The sequence below is a fragment of the Mustelus asterias genome, chromosome 6 (genome assembly GCF_964213995.1).
Source record: "Mustelus asterias chromosome 6, sMusAst1.hap1.1, whole genome shotgun sequence".
NCBI lineage: Eukaryota > Metazoa > Chordata > Chondrichthyes > Carcharhiniformes > Triakidae > Mustelus > Mustelus asterias.
Window position 1 is genome coordinate 27,794,488 of NC_135806.1, and position 26,216 is coordinate 27,820,703.

Below are 26,216 nucleotides of genomic sequence, written 5' to 3' on the forward strand. Positions count from 1 at the left end.
CTACCATGCGGTACCTTGTCAAAGGCCTTGCTAAAGTCCATGTAGACAACATCAGCTGCCCTCATCTACCCTCTTGGTTACCCCTTCAAAAACCTGGCCACCCACGACCATCCAACTATCCCTGACCATCTGAATACCCTTCTGATCTGACCCATCAGTCCCCCAACTAATCCCCAACCCAACACACCAACCTAACCAAGGTGCCGTCCCCCTCTGACCCACCCCCCCACCCCTCCCCTCCCCCCCCACCCCTCCCCTCCCCCCCCACCCCCCCCTCCCCCACCGCCACCCCCCCACCTCCCCCTCCCCCCCCCCACCACCCCTCCCCAGGGATGACGATTCCCAACCACCCGACTATCCTTCCAAACTGAATCACTAACCCACCTCCCAACTAATCTAGCCTGATCCAACTACACCTGAATTCGACCTGGGTACCATCCCATCCAACTACCCCTGATCACCTAACTGCCCTCAGACCTGACCCGACTATCCCATCCTCTAACCTGACTACCTGTCACTCCCCCACCCTATGCACCTCACCCACCTACTACCTCACTCATCTACTATTTCACCCACCTGACACCCTATACACCTTCCACCTCACACACCCACCACCTCATGTGCCAGCCAGCTCAACCATCGCCCCCACCTACCCACTCATCAACCCATTCCCTAAATATTTATCCACTTGCCTGCCTCATGCACCTACCCACTCACTCATTCACCCATTCACTCACTTATCCACTAACATTCATGCAAGAAACTGCAAAGGATTGTGAACGTAGCCCAGTCCATCACTCAAACCACCTCCCATCGATTGACTCTATCTACACTTCTCGCTGCCTCGAAAAGCAGCCAGCATAATCAAGGACCCCATGTACCCCGGACATTCTCTCTTCCACCTTCCTCCATCGGGAAAAAAAATAGAAGTCTGAGATCACATGCCGACCGACTCAAGAACAGCCTCTTCCCTGCTGCTGTCAGACATTTGAAAGGACTTACCTTATATTAAGCTGTGCCCCCCAAATACAATGCTCTGGAGTTTCATTACAGCCCTAAATCTTATGAAACATGCACATCTTTTAAAGTGAAAATGCATTATTTACATCAGGGTGAACCTTACATCAAGGTAAAGGTTACAAGCCTGGGTACTGGGACAGTTTAGCATCCGTTTTGATTTTTAAATATTGGCCAATGTTGCATGATATATGAGAAGGCTCCCAAACTATCAGACCATATTGTTAAAAAAATTGTTACAATGTGGTTTTTATTATATTTTGAGAAAATTTAAAATCTTATCCATTACATTAAGGCTACAGATGCTGCAAAAAAACTTTTTAGCTCTTAGAACACAGAACAGAATACTCAACGATCCTTTGATTTAATATACTGTTCGGCTGAAGTGGCAAGGTGCTGAATTGAAAAACAATCGAAAAGCAAATTTAGCGGGTTTATTTTCTTAACAGCGGATCAATAATATGCTTTCCTGTACTTATGTTTTTACAGCACCTTCGCCAATTAGTGTTGTGAAGAAGAAGAAGGTCACGAAAAATAGCATCTCCTTATCCTGGCAGGAGCCAAACCGGCCCAATGGCATCATACTGGAGTATGAGATCAAATATTATGAAAAGGTATAAACTTACTGGTTAAAAAAACCCCTGTTCTCTATTTCCGTTGTATGCCTGTGTGTTTTCGTTCTTGGTGCTAAATACTGGTATAGATTTTTTGATGAACACTGGTGCTGTTTCACTAATTGATAACCACTGATATTGGATGAATGATTGATAATCACCGTCACTGAATCATTGCTTCACAGAGCATAGATATAAATTAATTGATACAGATTGTGATCCCAATAAGGGCGTAAGTGTAAGATGATTGCAAGGTCTTTTAATTTCTTAGCATCTAAAAGTGTTCAGCCAGAGGAATTACAATAACCCCTCATGTTCCTTCTGCCATGCGTGTTTAATGCATGACAAGGGAGTAAAAACTCTTGAAAAACCCATACACAGAATTATTTCAGCAAACCCTTAGGTTCCTGCTGTTTTAGAAAAAAACTTAAGATAGTGAAAAGGAGCAAAGAACAAAGAACAAAGAAAATTACAGCACAGGAACAGGCCCTTCGACCCTCCAGGCCTGCACCGACCATGCTGCCCGACTCAACTAAAACCCCCTATCCTTCCGGGGACCGTATCCCTCTGTTCCCATCCTATTCATGTATTTATCCAGACATCCCTTAAAACTCATTATTGTATCTGCTTCCACCACCTCCCCCAGCAGCGAGTTTCAGACACCCACCATCCTCTGTGTAAAAAACTTGCCTCGTACATCTCCTTTAAACCTTGCCCCTCGCACTTAAAACCTATGCCCCCAGTAATTGACTCTTGCACCCTGGGAAAAAGTTTCTGACTATCTACTCTGTCCATGCCGCTCATAATCTTGTAGACTTCTATCAGGTCTCCCCTCAACCTCCGTCATTCCAGTGAGAATGAACGAAGTTTCTCCAACCTCTCCTCATAGCTAATGCCCTCCATACCAGGCAACATCCTGGTAAATCTTTTCTTTACCCTCTCCAAAGTCTCCAATCCTTCTGGTCATGTGGCGACCAGAATTGAACACTATATTCCAAGTGCGGCCTAAGGTTCTATAAAGCTGCAACATGACTTGCCAATTTTTAAACTCAATGCCCCGGCCGATGAAGGCAAGCATGCCGTATGCCTTCTTGACTACCTTCTCCACCTGCGTTGCCACTTTCAGTGACCTGTGTACCTGTACACCCAGATCCCTCTGCCTTTCAATACTCTTAAGGGTTCTGCCATTTACTGTATTTTTTCTATCTTTATTAGACCTTTCAAAATGCATTACCTCACATTTGTCCGGATTAAACTCCATCTACCATCTCTCTGCCCAAGCCTCCAACCTATCTATATCCTGCTGTATCCTCTGATGGTCCTCATCGCTATCTGCAAATCCACCAACCTTTGTGTCGTCTGCAAACCTACTATTCAAACCAGTTACATTTTCCTCCAAATTATTTATATATATAAAATGAACAGCAAAGGTCCCAGCATTGATCCCTGAGGAACGCCACTTGTCACAGCCCTCCATTCAGAAACACATCCTTCCACTGCCACCCTCTGTCTTTTGTATGTCTTCATGAACTGTATTTGACAGGTTAGGTGATTCACTTAGAGTCTTCCATTGTTCAAGGATGATCCTTGTTTCTTCTCATTTTCCAAATGGCCAATGAATCCAGAAGTAAATGCTCCTGATAGTTATGGAGAAGTGGTGTAGGTTCACCCCCACCCACCTCCCCAGTGGTGGCCAGTCAAATTGACAGCCTGGCCAGCTACCAAGCAGGGAATCCAACAACAGGAGATGTTAGCTGGAGTCTCTTGAGGCTGATCCCTGGTTGTCAAAAGGGTTTATAGCCAGAGATCAGGGCTAGCAAGGAGAGGCAACCGGGAGTGTGGAGGGGAGGGGAGGGGGGCAGAGATCAATGAGAAGAGAGAGGCCATCAGGAGAGGGACCAGGGGATTGCAATGGGAAAATGGAAACAATCGGGAGGAGAGAAGGCCGGAGATTAGGCCACAGAGAAGCTGTCATGGAGCACAAATTTGGGTCGCGATTCTCCCAAAAGTGCTGAATTGGCGGAAAAACTGTTCTAAATCCGGTCTGTTCTGACAGTTCAGCTTCTCACCTGAGTCTCCACACTCTGTGCACTGAAGAGGTCCCAGTCGTGAATCTCATTAAAAACCCAGGGGTGCGGGGCCTATTCGCGCCAGAGTCTGACAGTTCTGGAGCTCTGTGCATGTGCAGTGGCCCCAAACTGGCAAATTCCCGTTTGCTGGCCAGCCCGATTGCTGGCCAGCCCAGGATCCCCGCAGTGCTGCCCCTTCAGCCCCCCCACATGGCCCAATCGCGACCCCCACAACAATTCCCGAGCCAACCCTGACCACACCCCATTCCAGAGTGCCCCAATGCCCAGGCCCACCCCCAGCAGTGGCGGTCCCCCCAACCTCCCTCACCCTGGCAGACTCTCCCCTCCGGTGCCCCCCCCCCCCCCACAGCCCCCAGCCCACCCCAATCACTGCCCTCCCTCCATCCCAGGTCAATCCCAATGCAGAGTGGCAGTGGGTCGCCCCCACCCTCACCGATTGTCCCTAGGCCCCATGCACAACAGGCCCTGCCCCCTTGTCACTGCTTGATACCTGATGGGCAGTGCCAGGGGGCACAGGCTGGCACTGCCAGGGTGCCCATGCCCAGGGGGCACCATCCTCCCTACTGCCCGACTCCCTGGGGGGCCTCTTTTGACCCCCCCTTCTTGCCGGCAGGGTCTCCCACTAGTTCCCCGAACGTGGGGAGCTAGTCTGAACCCCACCGTAATGGCGGGGTGGAAGATTCGATGAGGATCTGAAAGGTTCCAATAATGAACACATCTCCATATTTAAATTAGCTTTTAAAAAGATTTCAAGTACTTATCTGCCTTCCCGTCAGTTTCCATCGTAGTCTGGCAGGCGACTGCTTGCCGGCTCTGGGAAATGTGCATGCGTTCTCCGCATATGCGCACATCCCCGTTCAAGGTTGCAGACACACGTCTCCCGACCGGACCCACCAGAAAAGTGGCGGGCGCGGATGGGAGAATTGCAGCGTTAGTGCTTGGGGTTTGGGTTGTTGGCAAGACAGAGAATGGCATTGGCAGAGGTTAAGGTAAAGACTTCAATATGATGCCAGAAGGAGCTCTCTTACTGCTCATTGTCCACAAGGAATACTGCAAAATGCCACTTACCATCTTGATCTAGCAGTTCTTGTCTCACTTTTAATTTGGGGATTTAGGAAACCCATGTGACAGTGGTTAAATTTAAATTCCTAATTGCACTGATTTAAATATGTTAATGAAGTGACCTGCCACCAAGAAAATTGCAACAAGAGTTCCGGGGTAGTGGGGGGAGGGGTGGTTTAATATTGAGACCAGTGACTTTGCTTTTGGTAAAATGCAAGCATGCCTCATGACTGTGCTGCAGATAAAAATTCAATTCTCCAGCCTTGCACTTGTATTGATCGTACAAACAGGAGCTTCCTGATTAACAATGTGCATACTCTGCTTCAATTATGTCATTAATCAGTGAACAATAATTACTCATTAAACGAGATGGTGCAGCGAGTTAAAATACCATTCTCCCACAGGGCAGAGTGAAAATCTATTCACTCCAATGGGATAGAAATCTTTTTTCTGTGCTCGCTGTCACAATTGTGGTTTTATGATCTGGGTCTATTATTTTATGACCTTCAGCAAAGGCATAGGTACCTACCACTGGGGGAGTTTCACTCTGCACATGCTTAACTTGTATTGACCCCACAATGCTTAATGTGTGCACAGGTTACCACTAATGGAACGATTGAGGTTTCCCACCTTGATAAGCAAAGAAAGAATTAACATTTATGATTCATCTAAAGGACTCATAATTAAGGCGGTTGGCAAAAGAATAAGGCAACACAAGCAAACTTTTTTTTTACGCAGCGAGTTACAATCTGAGTGTAGTGTCTGGGAGGGCAGTGGAAGCAGATTCAGGAATAATCTTCAAATGGGAATTAGATAAATAATTGACTGAAACATTTGAGGTTTTGGGGAAGGTGCAGTGGAGTGGGATGAATTGGATAGCTCTCACAAAGGGTCAGCACAGTGACAAATGGACCAAATGGTCTCTTTTGTGCAGGAGTATTCTATGAGACAATAGCAATAAGAATTCACACATAGATATGTGAGAAAATTATTTCCACCACTGGCTGTCATTTACAGCCATGCTTTCTAGATTACTTTTGGTGGAAAGATTATAAATCACAGTTTTATAAAAACTCTGAGTGGAAAAAATAATCAGAAGGTAATCATAAAGCGTGCTACAGATTTGCTGTCACTCATTTGTGCTGGTGTTCCAAGTATTTCACCCCCTGTGTGTTCATCAATTCCACCTATTTTGGTACTAAGTACTTTTTCTACACGTCTTTTTATATGTATCTATTTGCTCTGTGGCATATCGAGACTTCACTATTCATTTAATAAGAACTAGGAGCAGGAGTAGGCCATCTGGCCCTTCGAGCCTGCTCCACCATTCAACAAGATCATGGCTGATCTTTTTGTGGACTCAGCTCCACTTACCCGCCCACTCACCATAACTCTTAATTCCTTTACTGTTCAAAAATTTATCTATCCTTGCCTTAAAAACATTCAGTGAGGTAGCCTCAACTGCTTCACTGGGCAGGGAATTCCACAGATTCACAACCTTTGTGTGAAAAAGTTCCTTCTCAAGCAGTCCTAAATCTGCTTCCCCTTATTTTGAGGCTATGCCCCCTAGTTCTAGTTTCACCCGCCAGTGGAAACAACTTCCCTGCCTCTATCTTATCTATTCCCTTCATAATCTTATATGTTTCTATAAGATCTCCCCTCATTCTTCTGAATTCCAATGAGTATAGCCCCAGTCTATTCAGTCTCTCCTCATAAGCCAACCCTCTCAACTCTGGAATCAACCTAGTGAATCTCGTCTGCACCCCCTCCAGTATATCCTTTCTCAAGTCAGGAGACCAAAACTGTACACAGTACTCCAGGTGTGGCTTCACCAGCACCCTATACAGCTGCAACATAATCTCGTTTTTAAACTCCATCCCTCTAGCAATAATGGACAAAATTCCATTTGCCTTCTTAATTATCTGCTGCACCTGCAAACCAACTCCTTGAGATTCCTGCACAAGGACACCCAGGTCCCTCTGCACAGCAGCATGCTGCAATTTTTTTACCATTTAAATAATAGTCCATTTTGCTGTTATTCCTACCAAAATGGATGACCTCACATTTACCAACGTTGTACTCCATCTGCCAGACCCTCACCCACTTAGACTGTGTTGTATCCCTTTGCAGACTTTCAGCGTCCTCTGCACACTTTGCTCTGCCACCCGTCTTAGAGTCATCTGCGAATTCTGATACACTACACTTGGTCCCCAGCTCCAAATCATCTATGAAAATCGTAAACAATTGCGGTCCCAACACTGATCCCTGAGGCACACCACTAGTCACTGATCGCCAACCAGAAAAACACCCATTTAACCCCACTCTTTGCTTTCTGTTAATTAACTAATCCTCTATCCATGCTAATATATTACCCGTAACATCGTGCACCTTTATCTTATGTAGCAGTCTTTGGTGCGGCACCTTGTCAAATGCCTTCTGGAAATCCAGATACAACACATCCACAGGTTCCCCATTGTCCACTGCACATGTAATGTTCTCAAAGAATTCCACCAAATTAGTCAAACATGACCTTCCCTTCATGAACCCATGCTGCGTCTTACCAATGGGACAATTTATATCCAGATGTCTCACTAATTCTTCCTTGATGATAGATTCAAGCATTTTCCCTACTACAGAAGTTAAGCTAACCGGCCTATAGTTACCCGCCTTTTGTCTACCTTATTTTTTAAACAGTGGTGTCAATTTGCTGTTTTCCAATCTGCGGGAACCACCCCAGAGTCCAGTGAATTTTGATAAATTACCACTAGTGCATTTGCTATTTCTCCCGCCATCTCTTTTAGTACCCTGGGATGCATTCCATCAGGACCAGGAGACTTGTCTACCTTTAGCCCCATTAACTTGCCCAACACTACCTCTTTCATGATAATGATAGTTTCTAGGTCCTCACCTGCCATAGCTTTCCTGTCATCAATTTTTGGCACTTACACAATACGTAAGATTTACTGTTGTATATCTTGTAGCAAATGGGCCAATATCCATAAAAACATAGAAACTGGAAGCAGGAGTAGGCCATTCATACCTTCGAGTCTGCTCCACCATTCATTTTGATCATGGCTGATCATTGAATTCAATATCCCCTCCTCCCATATCCCTTGATTTAAAAAAAAGGTGGCATGGACAAGTTGGGCCGAAGGGTCTGTTTCCATGCTGTAAACCTCTATGACTCTCCCTTTAGCCCCAAGAACTATATCTAATTTCTTCTTGAAATCACACAATGCTTTGGCCTCAACTACTTTTTGTGGTAGTGACTTCCACACATTCACCACCCTCTGGATGGAGAAATTTCTCCTCTGCTAACCATTCTCTTAGTTCTAAAACGTTTACCCCTTATACTCAAACTATGACCCCTAGTCTGGACTCCTCCACCATTGGGAACATTCTTTCTGAATCTACCCTGTCTAACCCTGTTAGAATTTTATAAGTTTCTATGAGATCCCCTCTCACTCTTCCAAACTCCAATGAATATAATCCTAACCGACTCAAGTCTCTCCTCATATGACAGACTTGCCATCCCAATAATCAGCCTGGTAAACCGTTGCTGTACTCCCTCTATAGCAAGAACATCCTTCCTCAGATAAGGACACCAAAACTGCACACAATACTCCAGGTGTGACCTCACCAACACCCTATAAAATTGCAGCAAAACATTCCTATCCCTATACTCAAATCCTCTCGCTATGAAGGCCAAAATACCATTTGTCTTTTTTACTGCCTGCTGTACCTGCGTGCTTACTTTCAGAGACTGATGCACGAGGGCACCAAGGTTTCGCTAGTATCCACCTCTCTCAATTTATACCCATTCAAGTAATAACCTGTCTTCCTATTATTGCGACCAAAGTGGAGAACCTTACATTTATCCACATTATACTGCATCTGCCATCCATATGCCCACACACTCAGCCTGTCCAGATCATGCTGAAGCATCTCTGCATCCTCCTCACAGCTCACCCTCCCACCCAACTTTGTATCATCTGCAAAATTGACGATAATATATTCAGTTCCCTCTTCCAAATCATTAATGTATGTGAACAGGCTGTCATGCATGAGGATAGATTCTGCAGTTATGGAGTGATAACTACGTTATAGATTTTGTGTTTATGATATCTGCTTCAAGAGAGGCTTGTGTGGTCAACAGTAAAAACAAAGAAAGTGTTTTTTAGGGGCCAAGAATTATTTTAATTTTTAAAACAATTGTCTAAGGAGATATAATTACAGTGAAAAACATGTCTACTCAATTGAAGTGAAATCTTATTTTCAGATGATGCTGGAGAAATAGTGCAAGAAGTCTCCCAACACCAGGTTAAAGTCCAACAGGTTTATTTGGTAGCAAATACCATATCCGAAAGCTTATTGCTACCAAATAAACCTGTTGGACTTTAACCTGGTGTTGTGAGACTTCTTACTGTGTTCACCCCAGTCCAACGCCGGCATCTCCACATCAGGAGAAATAGTGACCAGTGAATGTAAAAGCCACGATCCTGTGCTGGTGTACTAATTAGGATAGCGTGTAGCTAAGAATCAACAAGTTGTAATAGCAATGTGAAATGACAGACGGGATGCTGGCTCACTACTCATCCCATAATATGCTCACTTTTGTATTCCATTATCTCCCAGGCCCAGGAGACCAGCTACACCATCATCAAATCCAAAGAGACTGAGATTGTTGTCGATGGCCTGAAACCCACCACAGTGTTCATCTTCCAGATACGAGCTCGTACAGCAGCAGGATATGGGGGCTACAGCCGTAAATTTGAATTTGAAACCAGTCCAGTCTGTAAGTCATTTTATTTACTGTCGTTACTGACAGTTGCGAAGGAAGTTTCTGCAAATCAATAATGAGCTTTTTGCCAGCCCTGCCTTTGCAGTCGCACCGTCTTTCAGGGAATCTATAAATTAAAGTGTCAGTCATTTTATGTGAACTTGACAGAGCCAGATGCAAAGATTAAAAATGCAATCCGAGCAAATCATCACTTTAAATATTGCATTATGAATCTGATACAAGAGAAATTATGGGAGCAATAAATATGCATAGCAACTGAAAATAAAAGGCATTTCCATCAGAAGAGGGAAATGAAGCTTCTTATAAAAGGCTCCATGTCAACTTGTGTGTTTGCACAGTTGAGATAAATCAAGGTCAAATCACATTAACACAATTAAACACATCAGTTCCTTCAAGAATATGAAAGTCTGAATTTTCCTCCGCTAACCATTGATTTTTGTGGTATAATGAGAGAGCAGTGTCAAACCTTAGGCTGCATTTTTCCACTCCCCTCAGGACTCCAACATCGGAATCAAATGAATGTCCTTAGCCCTCACTCACTGGCAGCACTTAATGACTCAATCTTCCCAGAGGCAGCTCCTAATTGGTTGCCTCCCTGCCTGCAGTCCTATTAAAGGACCACTGCTGGGACAGGTCAAATGTTGCAAGGGAGGTGCCATCGGTGGTGTTCACTTAAAGGTACATTTTCCAGGGCCAAAGCCATTAGGCTTATCGAAGCAGAGGCTCCGGTGGCCACCCACCCAAAGTGCATGTGTCTCATTAAGCCCTGGCCTAGGCCCCCTGATTTTCCAGCCTCCCACTATGCCTTCAAGCTCACAATCACACAGATGAAGAAAGTCAGCCTCTTGCTTCAGCCACATGCATCGTGACAGGCAAGTTCAGCGACGGCCACTGCGCCCTACTACATGGAAATGGCAGCAGCTGCCCAGAGAGAAAGAACAGTTCAGGCCAATATTTTCCCATTCTGCTGTCTGACCAGCGTTTTATTTCCCCTTTTGATTGATTTTTACTTCTGGGTGGACGATTATTTGTTATAAGGACCAGATTTTCCTCAGTTAAAGCTTTTGTAGCTATCAGTGATTGAGAATGCTTCAAGGGAAACATTGTTGTGGGGTGGCTTGTAGGGCCAATCTCACTTCACAGAAAGCAAATTCTGCATGTTGTGCTCGACACCGAGAGAACTCTCATGATTCTTGGACAGTGACTCACTCACAGCTGCCACAGAGGAACCTCGACATTTAGAAAATTGACTCTTTGAGGTCAAAGGGTACCCACAGATGACCTGGCTGACGGTGCCCATTTGTTGGCCACATATTGCAGCTGAGGAGAGATACGATGCAACACATTCCATTACAAAGTCCTTAATAGAGCAAAGTGTTGGCCTCCTGAAGATGATTTTCTGATGTTTGGAGGGGCAGGCGAGACTCTCCAATATTCACCACAGAGTGTCCCGCATGATTGCTATTTCCTCAGAGTTGCAAAGGGAATGTATTGCCTGACAGAGACAATGAGGAACTAGACATCTCCTTGGCCAAGAAGGACATTAAAGAGGATGGCTCTGAGGAGGGCAAGGAATAGATAAGATAGAAGCAGTGAAGTTGTTTCCACTGGCGGGTGAAACCAGAACTAGGGGGCATAGCCTCAAAATAAGGGGAAGCAGATTTAGGACTGAGTTGAGGAGGAACTTCTTCACACAAAGGGTTATGAATCTGTGGAATTCCCTGCCCAGTGAAGCAGTTGAGGCTGCCTCATTGAATATTTTTAAGGCAAGGATAGATACATTTTTGAACAGTAAAGGGATTAAGGGTTATGGTGAGCGGGCAGGTAAGTGGAGCTGAGTCCACAAAAAGATCAGCCATGATCTTATTGAATGGCGGAGCAGGCTCAAGGGACCAGATGGTCTACTCCTGCTCCTAGTTCTTATGTTCTTATGTTCTTATTCAGACGAGCCTTGTGCGGATGCTATTGCATGGGCACAAAGTGTCAGATGTGCCTGTGTCAACCTCAATCCAAGATTCTAGGAGAAATAAGGGTATGAGAAATTTTCATAATCGAAGTTTCCTGCAGCTTTCAAAGCATGGGATGCCCTCACACTTTTACTCTCAGTTTAAATAGCTCTAGAAAGGTCAAACATCTCACAATGATCCTGAAAATATCACTAGTCAAAGTATGCCCGAGTGGTGGGATTATCCTTGGAAGGGAGATTATGTGACAACTTTGGAAAGTGATTAGCACATCCTTAGTGCACATCCTTATGCACCTCACTATAGTGCAGTCCTTTCACCCATGCCCTCAGTGGGCATGGCAGTTTTTAAGCAGGTGAAATTACAAATAACGCATGGGTGCACTCATATAAGAATGACACCAACTCAGCAAGGCAGCCCAAATCCATATAGTATTCCTTAATATTTTGCGATTGGATGTCTCAAGCAGGAGCAACATCCAGAGAACTCCATCTGTCTCATTGCCAGCTCTCACCATTGTTTCACATTGAGCTACAGAACACGATAGTCCCTCACACACCAGGATGCAATGACCATCAGATCTTCCTACCTATTCATAGGGCATTTCCTTATCCCACAAGGAGGGCTGACTGTCGCGTGCACTATTCTTTTCTGGAGCCCATAATGAATATTTAGTGAAGTGGCATTGAGGAATGTTATGCGACCTTTGAAGTTTGTTCAAATCAGCTCAAATAAATTTCTAGTGGTAAATCCACTGAAGTCGAAAACCCAGCCCAGTAGTAGAGGACATAGTAGGAGAAAAAGAGGGTTAGATTTTACCTTTTGATGTGGAAAGGACGAGTCATTGAATCAGAAAATAATTGAATCATACTGTGTAGAAGGGGCCTTTCAGCCCATCGAGTCTGTACTGACATGAGAGAAACATATGACCTCCTACCGAATCCCATTTACCAATACTTGGCCCATATCCTTGAGTCAGGCTTGTTCCTGCCTCCTGCCTGGTAGTGCCTGCCCACACTATTTTCATGGCTGGGTGGTGGTGATGACAGTAAGAAGTTTAACAACACCAGGTTAAGTCCAACAGGTTTATTTGGTAGCAAAAGCCACAAGCTTTCAGAGCCTTAAGCTCCTTCTTCAGGTGAGTGGGAATTCTGTTCACAAACAGGGCATATAAAGACACAAACTCAATTTACAGAATAATGGTTGGAATTCGAATACTTACAGCTAATCAAGTCTTAAAGGTACAAACAATGTGAGTGGAGAGAGCATTAAGATAGTTTAAAGAGATGTGTATTGTCTCCAGACAGGACAGCCAGTGAGACTCTCCAAGTCCAGGCAAGCTGTGGGAATTACAGATAGTGTGACATGAACCCAATATCCCGGTTGAGGCTATCCTCATGTGTGCGGAACTTGGCTATCAGTTTCTGCTCAGCGACTCTGCGCCGTCGTGTGTTGTGAAGGCCGCCTTGGAGAACGCTTACCCGAATATCAGAGACCGAATGCCCGTGACCGCTGAAATGCTCCCCGACGGCGCAGAGCCTCTGAGCAGAAACTGATAGTCAAGTTCTGCACACATGAGGATGGCCTCAACCGGGATATTGGGTTCATGTCACACTATCTGTAATCCCCACAGCTTGCCTGGACTTGGAGAGTCTCACTGGCTGTCCTGTCTGGAGACAATACACATCTCTTTAACCTGTCTTAATGCTCTCTCCACTCACATTGTTTGTACCTTTAAGTCTTGATTAGTTGTAAGTATTCGCATTCCAACCATTATTCTGTAAATTGAGTTGGTGTGTCTTTATATGCCCTGTTTGTGAACAGAATTCCCACTCACCTGAAGAAGGAGCTTAAGGCTCCGAAAGCGTGTGGCTTTTGCTACCAAATAAACCTGTTGGACTTTAACTTGGTGTTGTTAAACTTCTTACTGTGCTTACCCCAGTCCAACGCCGGCATCTCCACATGGTGGTGATGAGCCAGAGTTACCAAGGTTCAGGAATGGAGATGGCAGGTACCAATGCAGGGATTTTAGGAGACCCACCTCCATTTGCTGGAACATGGGCCAGTTTTGTACATGAGTGTTAGACACTCAAGCCTTCATCTCCCCGCCCAAACCCCCAAGCTCCTCCATATGCCTTCTCCATAACCCTTGTTACCACATCTCCTCTACTCTCTCCACACAGCGTGCCCCCACATCTGCCATGCTCCCACATCCCTTGTCCCTCCACATCCCCTGCCCCCTAAACCCTTTCTATATCCACCATAATCCAAATAACCCCACCCCAGTTCCCCCAAATCCCAAGCCACAATTATATCCCATTGTCCCCTCATGCACACTAATCCAATATCCACTATAGACAGAACTCATTAGTCTGCTAATAACATTAGGAAATCTTTGAAATGCTCATGCAACTGTCAAAATAAACAAACAGCCATTCAAACTCCACTAGGAAAAGACAGACACCCAGCCATTTAAACTCCACTTGAAAAAATGTCATCCAATTAAATGGTCACAAAGCTTTCAAAATAAACAGATAGTTATTCAAAAACAATTTTAAAACATAGTCCTATTAGGAACACATAAATCTGTCAATCTTAACAAATCTCACCATCCCCTTGACAGCTTTATGAACACTCATTGCTAAGCTGAGTCCATTAGGAATTTGGAGCTCATCCAAGTATTCATAATATGTTTTCATTGCACATCAGTGTTCATAAATCTTTCTGTAATGAATAGATTAAACATGTTGAAGCACTAGAACAGATGGCCATTTGTTGTATTGCTTCCATCACAGAATCACAGAATTGTTCTTGCACAGAAGAAGGTCATCAGCCTGTCATGTCTGCACCAGCTCTCCAATTGAACATTCTGACTTTGTGCCATTGGTCTGTCTTGTCCCTATGGACATTAGATTATTATTTGGATAGAACCAATGTTCTCTTGAATGCCTCAGTTGAACTTACACTTCCAGGTAATACATAGTTTCTCCCTATCTACTCTCTCCAGTCCCCCTCATGATTGTCAAAATCTCTATCAAATCTCCTCTTAGCTTTCTGTCCAAGGAAAATAGTCCCAACTTCTCGAAACTATCCTTATAACTAAAGTATCTCATCCCTGCACCCACTCTTGTAAACCTCTTCTGCAATCTTCAATGTGTTCACATCCTTCCTAGAGTGTGGTGCCCAGAACCGTACACAATCCTACAGCTGAGGTCTAACTAGTATCCTTGTAAGTTTAGAATAACCTCCTTTAGAATAACCTCCTGTACTCTATATCCCTATTAATAAAACCCAGGGTAATTTATACTTTATTAACTGTTCTTTCCACCTGTCCTGCCATCTTCAATGATCTATGCACATATACACTCAGGTTCTTCTGCTCCTTCACCCCATTAAGAATTTTATCCTTCGTATTATATTGTCTCTCCATGTCATTCCTACCAAAATGCATCGTTTCACACTTCAAAAGCTGAAAAGATGGCTGAATTGTCAATCATTGAAAAGATAAAAGCATAAGGTGCAATTGCCATGGTAAAATCTGAATCACAACACTCTTTAATACAAAATAGTACTTCATCCAGTGGTGAAATTAATCTGAAGACCTTTCCACATTCGCAGTGTCAGTAAATTTAATGGTCACTTACCTTTTCTAAGCAAATCTCTATCATTAATCACATTGTTATAAACATATTTATCGCACAGCATTTCATTATAACACGCAAAGTTAGAAACAATGGTCAAAAAGGTTCCTGACTCCAGATAAGACATCCCCCAAGATTCACCATACCTCTGAGCTTGTGTGAATCACATCTGCTTCAGAAGCCTTCCAAAACTAGACAGATTCCATGAAAATTGCAAGGGGATCTGAAATCGTCACTTTGCAATGGAGCAGCCAGTGTCGGGTTTGCTGCATGCAGTCTTGCACTCTCAAAAGTGCTGGATGATGGGAATAGGATGGAAATCCTGGAATCGGGTTCCATCCATCTCTTCTGCCTGCATTGGGATGTCAAATTCTGGCCCAAAGTGCCCGTCACGTTTTCTACTTTTACAAATGCTGACACCATCATAAGCTTCAAAAGTGATGGAATGTCCCAGAATGTTGAATAGCGCTTTCTAGGGAAACAATAATGTTGAAATGCCATTTATTTTTATTCATGAGTGTTTAACATTTTATAAGATGCTGACAGATAATTTACTGTTACAGAAAAAATTGTTTTACACATGCAAATTACTCTTTCATGTGAAACAATACTTTGGTTGTGAAGTTATATCTCATGTCCACAGAGCAAGTGTTTCATCATTCAGGATCGTCAAATAGAATATATTTTTGGCTGTCAGGGCTATAAAGGTTTTTCTCTTCAAAGTGTTATTAATAAATCGAGGCATGTCAGGACAGTTTCCTTATGCATTTGTAATATTTGCTTCTTCATTTTCTGTTTCCAGCTTTACCTGCCAGTGCTCAGAGTCAGGTACCAATCATCGCCGTTTCCGTGGCAGTGGGCATGATCCTACTGGCAGTGGTGTCTGGCCTGTTACTTAGCGGAAGGTACGAGAAATATGATTGTCCTGCTATATGTCTGGTGATAATGAACACAGTTGTTGCAAGGAACACACTAAATTGCCAAATATCTATGTTGCCTCAGATTGTTTCACAGATATTGGGCAAGATTTTGATGGGACTGAAAATTCCTGCCCAAAGTCAACATATTTTTGGCCACTCTCCATATTTTCCAGTCCTGCCAGTGCCGATTCCTGCTGTGGGTGGGTCTGCAAAGTCCCAGCCCATGTTTCTTTTGTTGATGAAAGATTTGAAAGGAAAAAAAAATTGGTCTCAAATTTACTGTTTTTTTGTAAACTTTGGTCATATGTTCAGATTATTGGCAATTTTATGGATGGATTCCAATTCCACCCGACCATAAATACAGCATTGCAATTTCTGACATGTCTGAAGATTTTCACTTTGCAAATTCATGCTGCTGAGAGTGCATTATTATACTATGAAATAAAGAATAATGGTGTTTGGTTCCTCAGATCCAATGACAATGAAAGGTCAGGTGTTACATCTTGGTCAGTGTGGAGTAAGGAGGTGATAGGGCAGGTGTTACACCTTGGACAGTGAGGAGAGAGGAGATCAAAGGGCAGGTGTTACACGTTGAACAGTGAGGCACAAAGAGAGTGAAAGGGCAATGATACACATTGGACAGTGAGGAGAGAGGAGCAAATAATTTCCTCCAGGGATGGGGGACCTTCGTATGGGGCACTTTTGCTGATGGCCGAAGAGACTAATCTGCGAGAGACAGATTCTGTCACTCGTGCTGCAATTGCCCTGGTTATCAGGTGTCGTTGTGGGTTGTTCTTTTCAGTGTTGGTGCTTGTTGCCAAGCTGCTGTAATCACTGTTCATCGTGGCGGCACATGCTGACCTGCAGGTGATGTCGCCATTTTTCTCTGTCATCAGCTAGTGCCTCCCAGATGTGAAAATCAATGTGCAGGGCCTATGTGAAATGCTCGATCAGGATTTTTGTCCTCTGGCTACCTCGCCAGACAGAAAATCCTTAGATAGGCAACAATCCATCATTTTGCAAATGTGGCCAAGCTATTGAATTTACCTATGCTTGATGAGTGACACCATAGTGGGAGAACTGCTACTTTCATGATTTTGAAATGCCCAGAATATTTTCCAAAAAGCAGAGATTAAAGATGTTAAGCTTCCTCTCTTGATAGCTGTACATTGTTGATTTTTAAAATTGATTTGATTTATTATTGTCACATGTATTAGTATACAGTGAAAAGTATTCTTTCTTGCGCACTATACAGACAAAGCATACCATACATAGAGAAGGAAAGGAGAGAGTACAGAATGTAGTGTTACAGTCATAGCCAGGGTGTAGAGAAAGATCAACTTAATGCGAGGTAGGTCCATTCAAAAGTCTGATGGCAGCAGGGAAGAAGCTGTTCTTGAGTCGGTTGGTACATGTCCTCAGACTTTTGTATCTTTTTCCTGATGGAAGAGAGTATGTCCGGGGTGCGTGGGGTCCTTGATTATGCTGGCTGCTTTTCCGTGGCAGCAGGAAGTGTATGGGAGTCAATGATGGGAGGCTGGTTTGCGTGATGGACTGGGCTTCGTTCACAACCCTTTGTAGTTTTTTGCAGTTTTGGGCAGAGCAGGAGCCATACCAAACTGTGATACAACCAGAAAGAATGTTTTCCAAGATGCATCTATAAAGGTTGGGAAGAGTCATAGCAGACATGCCAAATTTCCTTAGCCTCAACATGGTGCTGAGAACACAGGCCTTACAAACCATCAGCTTGCTCCTCAGAGTCAGCTTGCTGTTATTCCTTAATACTTATAGTCGGGGAGAAGAATTAGAGGTTGACTGCGAGGTGACAGTGAATATTTGACATACACATGGCTAATGATCCCCCTCTGCTATCTAGCCACACAAAGACTGCTTGCCTGTGATGCGGGCCATGCAGCAACAGAGAACAACATAAACTAAGCCATCGGGGTCCTGAAGTAACATTTTCACTGTTGGTCTGCTCATAGGGAGACTTCCAGCACTCAACAGAGCTTAGGCCCAAGTTTGTGTCTACGACATGCTCCACAACCTAGCTTTCATAACCAGGAATTTGGGGACCATCTCAGGAGGAGGGTGGGCAAGAAATGGAAGAGGAAGAGAATGAGGAAGAGGTATCAGGGAGGAGGCATTCAGGATTTCTTCACTCCAGACAGGGTCACTGTGACCAGATATTCAGACTACGATTCCCCTAAAATGTTATCCAACACCACAGTTGATTTAAAATTTCCTACCTTTCACTTAATCTGCAATGTAACATCATAGTGTCTCTTCGGTCTAAATGCTCAAATAAAAGCAATTGACAAAAATTGAATTGTTAGAGCACCTTTCAATACCACAGGGAATCCCAAAGTTCTCTGCAGGCAATTAATTACTTTGAAGTGTATCACTGTTGTAATATAAGTAACGTGGTGACCAATTTGCAAACAGCAAAGTGATAGTGACCAGATACTCTGTGTTTGTGGTGTTGATTGAGGCATACCTTTTTACCAAGACATTGGCGATAACTCCCCTGCGCTTTTTCAAAATGGTACCAAAGGATCTTTTATGTCTACTTGAGAGGGCAGGCAGAGTTTATCATCTTTTCTCAAAGTTGCCACCTCTGACAGTGCAGCATTCTCTCAGCGCTGCTCTAGAGTTTCAGTCTAGATCTTTGCACTGGAGTGCCACCTGAAGCCACGCTCTTGTGATTCCAAAGCAACAGTGTTACTAACTGAGCCCTAGCTGGCAATAAGATAGTAACTTTACCCTACAACACGAGCACTAATATGAACAGAATTGAGCTATTCACCCATGTGCTTTTCCTCGTGAGTGTCTTGCAGGCACCTTCATCTGTCCTCGTGTTCCTACATAGTGCTACCCCAGAGGGTGCGACATGATTTTCACTGGTAGATGCTGCAAATGACCTTGCAGGATAGCTCTGGGCTTTTTGACTGCATTACATCAGCATGGGCAGCAGCAGTCTGGACTCGCAAGCTGAGGGGCAACAGCAGGGACCCTGACAGAGTAGCAGTAGTGACTGCTGTCATTCTGAGAGAGGGCATCAGGTACATGCACCACAGAGCCATAGTCACTCCTGGGTTAGTGCCTCAGGGTTAGTGTGTCGGTCTTCACGGTGGAAGACACAAATAGTTTGCCGAATATTAGAGATTGAGAGTTGGTGGGAGGGGAGGTCCTTAATACAATTACTGTTACTAAGGAGGTGGTGCTTCGTAGACTAATAGGACTGAAGGTAGACAAGTCCCCGGGCCCGGATGGAATGCATCCCAGGGTACTGAAAGAAATGGCTGAGGTAATAGCAGATGCGTTAGTAGTAATTTATCAAAATTCACTGGACTCTGGGGTAGTGCCGGCTGACTGGAAAACAGCTACTGTTACGCCGCTGTTTAAAAAAGGAAGTAGACAAAAGGCAGGTAACTACAGGCCGGTTAGCTTAACGCCCGTAGTTGGGAAGATGCTAGAGTCCATTATTAAAGAGGAAATAACAGAGCACCTGAATAAGAATGGTTCGATCAAGCAGACGCAGCATGGATTCATGAAGGGAAAGTGGTGTTTGACGAATCTACTGGACTTTTATGAAGATGTGACTAGTGCGGTTGACAGAGGGGAACCGGTGGATGTGGTGTTTTTAGATTTCCAGAAGGCGTTCGATAAGGTGCCTCACAAAAGGTTGCTGCAGAAGATTGGGGTACACGGAGTTAGGGGTAAGGTGTTGGCGTGGATTGGGGATTGGCTATCTAACAGGAAGCAGAGAGTTGGGATAAATGGGTGCTTTTCTGGTTGGCAGTTGGTGACCAGTGGCGTGCCGCAGGGATCGGTGCTGGGGCCTCAATTGTTTACCATTTACATAGATGATCTGGAGGAGGGGACTGAATGTAGGGTATTCAAGTTTGCTGATGACACGAAGGTGAGTGGGAAAGTGAATTGCGTGGAGGACGCGGAAAGTCTGCAGAGAGATTTGGATAGGCTGAGCGAGTGGGCGAGGATCTGGCAGATGGAATATAACGTTAGCAAATGTGAGGTTATCCACTTTGGAAGAAATAATAGTAAATTGGAATATTATTTAAATGGAGAAAAATTACATCGTGCGACTGTGCAGAGGGACCTGGGGGTCCTTGTGCACGAATCGCAAAAACTCAGTCTGCAGGTGCAGCAGGTGATCTAGAAGGCGAATGGAATGTTGGCCTTTATCGCGAGGGGGATAGAATATAAAAGCAGGGAGGTCTTGCTGCAACTGTACAAGGCACTGGTGAGGCCGCAACTGGAGTAGTGTGTGCAGTTTTGGTCCCCTTATTTGCGAAAGGATATATTGGCCTTGGAGGGAGTGCAGAGAAGGTTCACCAGGTTGATACCGGAGATGAGGGGTGTAGCTTATGAGGAGAGATTAAACAGATTGGGTCTGTACTCGTTGGAGTTTAGAAGGATGAGGGGTGATCTTATAGAGACATATAAGATAATGAAGGGGCTGGATAGGGTAGAGGTGGAGAGATTCTTTCCACTTAGAAGGGAAACCAGAACTAGAGGGCACAGCCTCAAAATAAGGGGGGGCCGGTTCAGAACAGAGTTGAGGGGGAACTTCTTCTCTCAGAGGGTAGTGAATCTCTGGAATTCTCTGCCCATTGAAGTGGTGGAGGCTTCCTCGTTGAATATGTTTAAATCACGGGTAGATAGTTTTCTGATCGATAAGGGAATTAGGGGATATGGGGAGCAGGCGGGTAAGTGGAACTGATTTGCTTCAGATCAGCCATGATCTTGTTGAATGGCGGGGCAGGCTCAAAAGGCCAGATGGCCTACTCCTGCTCCTATTTCTTATGTTCTTATGAATCTTTTGGAGGACAGATAATTAGACTCTGGTAGGATTGTAGCACTGAGATGCAGAGCCATCATTGCAGCAGTCTGAACTTGCAAGGCTCCAAGCATGGATCTTATGATCTCAGTCTGACCCTCCAGGGTAACACTGAGACCATTGGATAGCTTCTGCCTCTGCAGCAATGGATGGTAAGACATCAGCCCCCTGTGCTGCTTCATGGGTGTATTCACAAGTGCTGCCTCAGAATTAATCATTACATAAATGCTGGAAAGGATAGGCCAAGTGGTTGTGCTTGATTGGAGCTGCACTCCTGCACGCTGCTGGCTAGTGCCAATGGGCTAGCTGGCAGGTCTGCCAATGCATCACAGATAACAGTGTGTGAGACCATCAGCATTCTCCTGTGTGCGCCCCCATTCCCTCCACCCACGCCCCACCCCACCCCTACCCCTTTGAAGCTCATGTGTTAATCCCAACTCTATACTCCCCTGAAAGGTACACAGAGCCACTTTGTGAGTTGATGGCCTCGAGTGTCAGATCCAGTGATGGCGCTTCTACATCATGAGTCTGCGGCGGTGACCAGGCTCCACTCTTGTCTCTGCTTTCCCCCCCATGCTGCATTTACCCTCCTTCCAACCATTTATCCGAGAAGCTGGATATCATTCTGCTTTTTCCTGCAACAACTGAAATGTTTACCTCCACCTTGCCAGTCAGTTAGCGCTGCCAGCCATTAACTTCCTAGGAGTAAAGGAAAAGAACAAGAGTTGGAAACTTGTGAGGCTATTTCTAGCCCTTTAATAGTTGCCCCGGGGACATGTCAGAACCCTGCCAATGACCTGATCTCACATTTTGGATCTGGTGTACTTGGCACTGGATGAACCAGGCATGCTGGAGTAGTTCCAGTTCTGGGTGGGAATTACTCCAGAGAGATCCCATTTCTGTGATATGTAGGCACACAGAATTGACTTAATATGGTTACTGATTTTTACATGAGGTCAGCTAAAATGGTCGTGGAATTTAACCTCCATACCATAACGTACAACCACCCACTGTGCTTTGTTATAATTCATGGAAACCAAAGCGTACTGGTCAGTACGTCTGACATACAACTGCAGTACGGTGCATCCATGTACGATGACTAGTAAAGGTATCTGTATCAGAGAAAAGTACACTGAAAAATACTCAATAGAATAAGATGAATGTTACTAATTAAACTGAAAACTGTTTTTTAATATATAAACCTGAAACTATTTTGTCAAATTTATTGAGCAAGGATAGTAACGCAAATGTTAATATCAGTGAATCTTCCTGATAATACTAGATGCCTGTGGCTCTGACTCCATCAACCTTTCTTGCTTTTTATTCAGGTTGAGCCAGTTGACTCTCTACCTCAGGGAACCTATTCAAGCAAGCCATAGCTTTAAATTTCAAATCCCATCTACTTCGATGCAAATTAATTTCTCTTTCTCTTTGCTTCAGGCAAGCTTTCCTGGTGAAGTAGTTCATTTAGTTGCAACAGTGCCTAAGGTTCCAACTGGGAAAAGAGAAGAGTTCTTCCTCCAAATGCCATGGCAAGTGGTAGTGCAGAGGAATGGGGGACTTGGGGTTCGGACATCAAGGAGAAAGGTTTTTGTTAGACTTTATCCTGTTGTCCACTGTCCGCCATTTCACAGCTGGACTCAAATGCTCTGAACAGAAATGAGTAAGGGCCACATTTTGGATGCTAGTGTTGTGCCTGCCGCACAGTCTGTTTTAACCCTTATACGCTGGACAAATAACTGCGAGTAGACGTCTTATTAGTACAACCAATATTTATTTAAGACACACAATCAATAATCACCCATCCAACCAACAATAAGTTTTATGTCACATAAAATACTAGAGTTTAAGTCCAATACAAGACCTTGACTTAACTTTGCGTGACTGGCAAGTACCCAAGCAGATATTGGCCTTGATCTGTGCGCTGGTCTCGGTCGTCCTCTGCGTAGTCTGGTCCTTTGGTCTGGTCTGGCACTCTGACTCTGGTCTTCCTTCCTTCTCAGGTGTGGTGGCTCTCCTCATGCTGGTCGTCGCTGGCGATGGTCACCGTTGTTGAAGCCCGTTCATGGGGTCAGAGGGAGAGAGAGATTCTTGATTGTGCAGCACCCTTTATACCCCGTTGGGTTTCGCGCCCCTTTTGGCCATTGCCAATCAATCGATCAGGACTTGATCAGCCTATCGATAAAGTCCAATCGGATGCTGCCACACCAATCCCTGGGTGTGTCCCCAACGGCCATGTCTGTAGGTGCTGGGGGCACGTAGAATACACACCTCCCTCACAAATAAGGGGTTACAGCGCCCCTATGTCTGGTAAACAACCCAGTTTGACCAGAAAGTCTTTTTTGTCTTGGAGATGACCCATATCCTGTGTATTCACTCGTCTGGGTTGCAGCCTGTTTATCTCTGTCTTTTAGGCTGCAGCCTGTCATTTTAGTTCTTGCCCAATTGTCCCAGAGTGCTTTACAAATCGCCATTTTAGACGGCCCGTTTGGCCACACTAGTTTTGCCTCATAACCTTGCCTCTGAATCAGAAACAACTCCAGAGAATTGAATGTATAATTTTGGCAGACATTTCAATGCAATACTGAAGGAATGCTCAGAGGTGTTGTATTTGAATGACATGTGAATCCGATGGCGGCATAATGGGTCAGCACTGCTGCCTCACAGTGCCAGGGACCCGGGTCCAATTCCGGCCTCAGGCCACTGTCTGTATGGAGTTTGCACTTTCTCCCCGTGTCTGCGTGGATTTCTGCCAGGTGTTCCGGTTTCCTCCCACACTCCAAAGATGTGCAGATTAGGTTGATTGGCCGTGCTAAATTGACCCTAGCATCAGGGGGATTAGCAGTGTAAATGTGTGGTGTTAGGGGAATAGAACCAGATGGGATTGTGGTTGGTACAGACTCAATAGGCCAAATGGCCTCCTTTTGCACTGTAGGGATTCTATGATTCTCATCGACTCTCAGCTCAGCGTAAAAGATCTCATGTCTCTCTTTGTGGAAGAGCAGGGCCAATATTTTCCCTCAAAACAGAGGACCTATTTATTTGCTTATTGTAGACAAATCAGTTTGCTGCTGTTTTGCATAGAATCATAGAAACCCTACAGTACAGAAAGAGGCCATTTCGCCCATCGAGTCTGCACCGACCGCAATCCCACCTAGGCCCTACCCCCATATCCCTACATATTTACTCGCTTACTCGCTTACTCCCTCTAACCTACGCATCTCAGGACACTAAGGGGCAATTTTAGCATTGCCAATCAGCCTAACCCGCACATCTTTGGACTGTGAGAGGAAACCGGAGCACCCGGAGGAAACCCACGCAGACACGAGGAGAATGTGCAAACTCCACACAGACAGTGACCCAAGCCGGGAATTGAACTCAGGTCCCTGGAGCTGTGAAGAAGCAGTGCTAACCACTGTGCCACCGCGCCGCCCTTTTGAATACATTTGTGGGATGTAAGTGTCATTGGCTGGGCCAGTATTTATTCTCCATCCCTAATTGTCCTTGAACTGAATGGCTTGCTCGGCCATTTCAGAATCAACCACATTGCTGTGGATTTGGAGTCATGTGTGGGCCAGTTAAGGGATATTAGTGAACCGGATGAGTTTTTAATGACAATGGTTTCATGGTAATTATTAGACTTTTAATTCCAGAACCCACGTCCTGGCACATTACCCTGGATATCCGGATTACAGGTCCAGGGACAATGCCGCTTTACTAGCAGCTCCCCATTTCCTCCATTACATCAATGATTATAATTGAAGAGGACTTCATTGATTGTAAAGTTCTTGCCCACATCTAAAAGACAATCAGGGTTGTGCATGTTCTGGTCTAAGGTTATTAGTATTCAAAGAGAGAACAACTTATCTGGAACACATTGGAAATTACCCTTTAGCTTGTGATTGTGGCAGTCAAATTGGTCAGTGATTTTTTTTTCAAAATGACATTCTGAGGGGGATAGATACTGGGATGACAATGACTCCACACCCATGGAATGGTGGCAGCCTTACCTCTTCATGCTGCCTGCCCAATATCGTAATTTCTATGTGCAGCCAACACTAATCGTGTTGTTGATTAGCTACATGTGTCAGCATGGGATAGCCCAAAGATGTTACTTGCTCGTACTACTTATAGTTAGTTTGCACTGCTTAAAACAAGTCTAAGAACATAAGAACATAAGAAATAGGAGCAGGAGTAGGCCATCAAGCCCCTCGAGCCTGACCCGCCATTCAATAAGATCATGGCTGATCTGAAGTGGATCAGTTCCACTTACCCGCCTGATCCCTATAACCCCTAATTCCCTTACCGATCAGGAATCCATCTATCCGTGATTTAAACATATTCAAAGAGGTAGCCTCCACCACTTCAGTGTGCAGAGAATTCCAGAGATTCACCACCCTCTGAGAGAAGAAGTTCCTCCTCAACTCTGTCCTAAACTGACCCCCCTTTATTTTGAGGCTGTGCTCTCTAGTTCTAGTTTCCTTTCTAAGTGGAAAGAATCTCTCCACCTCTACCCTATCCAGCCCCTTCATTATCTTATAGATCTCTATAAGATCCCCCCTCAGCCTTCTAAATTCCAACGAGTACAAACCCAATCTGCTCAGTCTCTCCTCATAATCAACACCCCTCATCTCTGCACCTCATGAAGGGGAGATGCATTGTTGATGGAGCTGGAGTCCCTTGTGAGCTGAATCCTACCAAGGAAAGAGGAAAAAGTAACTGAACATGGGAGAGAATACATCTTCTAATGCCATATCCTACCTAGAGCATTGACAGCAGCAGCCACACCTTAATATCCCCATCACTCACCTACAGTCAACCTCTCTCAATGAGGATTCATACCTAAAATTCATATGCTCTACCTCTTTCATAGCACTTAGCCACACTTAGTGGTATTATAAGACTCAGACCCACATCTCGGCTTGCATCCGCTGTCAACTGTTCAACCATGACAATCACAACACCCAAACAGATTGCATTACTGACACGCTTCCCTTTTCCTTTTTCAGAAGAAGTTGGTGCACAACGTGTGGCTGCAACAACTAACCTAATGGTGATAAACATGCCTGCATGTTCTAACTCACATGGAGGAGCATTAGTAGAATGACCAGTGTTGAGGCAGTGGGGTTGAATCCATTGAAGGTGATGGTCTACTCATACCAAATCCTCCTTCTTACATCCCGCTTCCCCCTCATCCCACAAGCGGAGGTGATGGCCTTGTGGTATAATCGTTAGACTATTAATCC

The 26,216-nt window shown here is 44.7% G+C and overlaps 1 protein-coding gene across 1 annotated transcript in view; it reads left to right on the top strand.

Annotated features, from left to right (window-relative positions):
• The window catches only part of LOC144494794 (ephrin type-A receptor 5-like), a 393,151-nt gene that overhangs the window by 282,423 nt on the left and 84,512 nt on the right, over positions 1–26,216 (top strand). Inside the window, exons 6-8 of the mRNA XM_078214142.1 lie at positions 1,507–1,631; positions 9,419–9,578; positions 15,992–16,094. Of these exons, the coding sequence (XP_078070268.1) occupies positions 1,507–1,631; positions 9,419–9,578; positions 15,992–16,094 (388 nt within the window). The remainder of the gene's footprint in view (positions 1–1,506; positions 1,632–9,418; positions 9,579–15,991; positions 16,095–26,216) is intronic.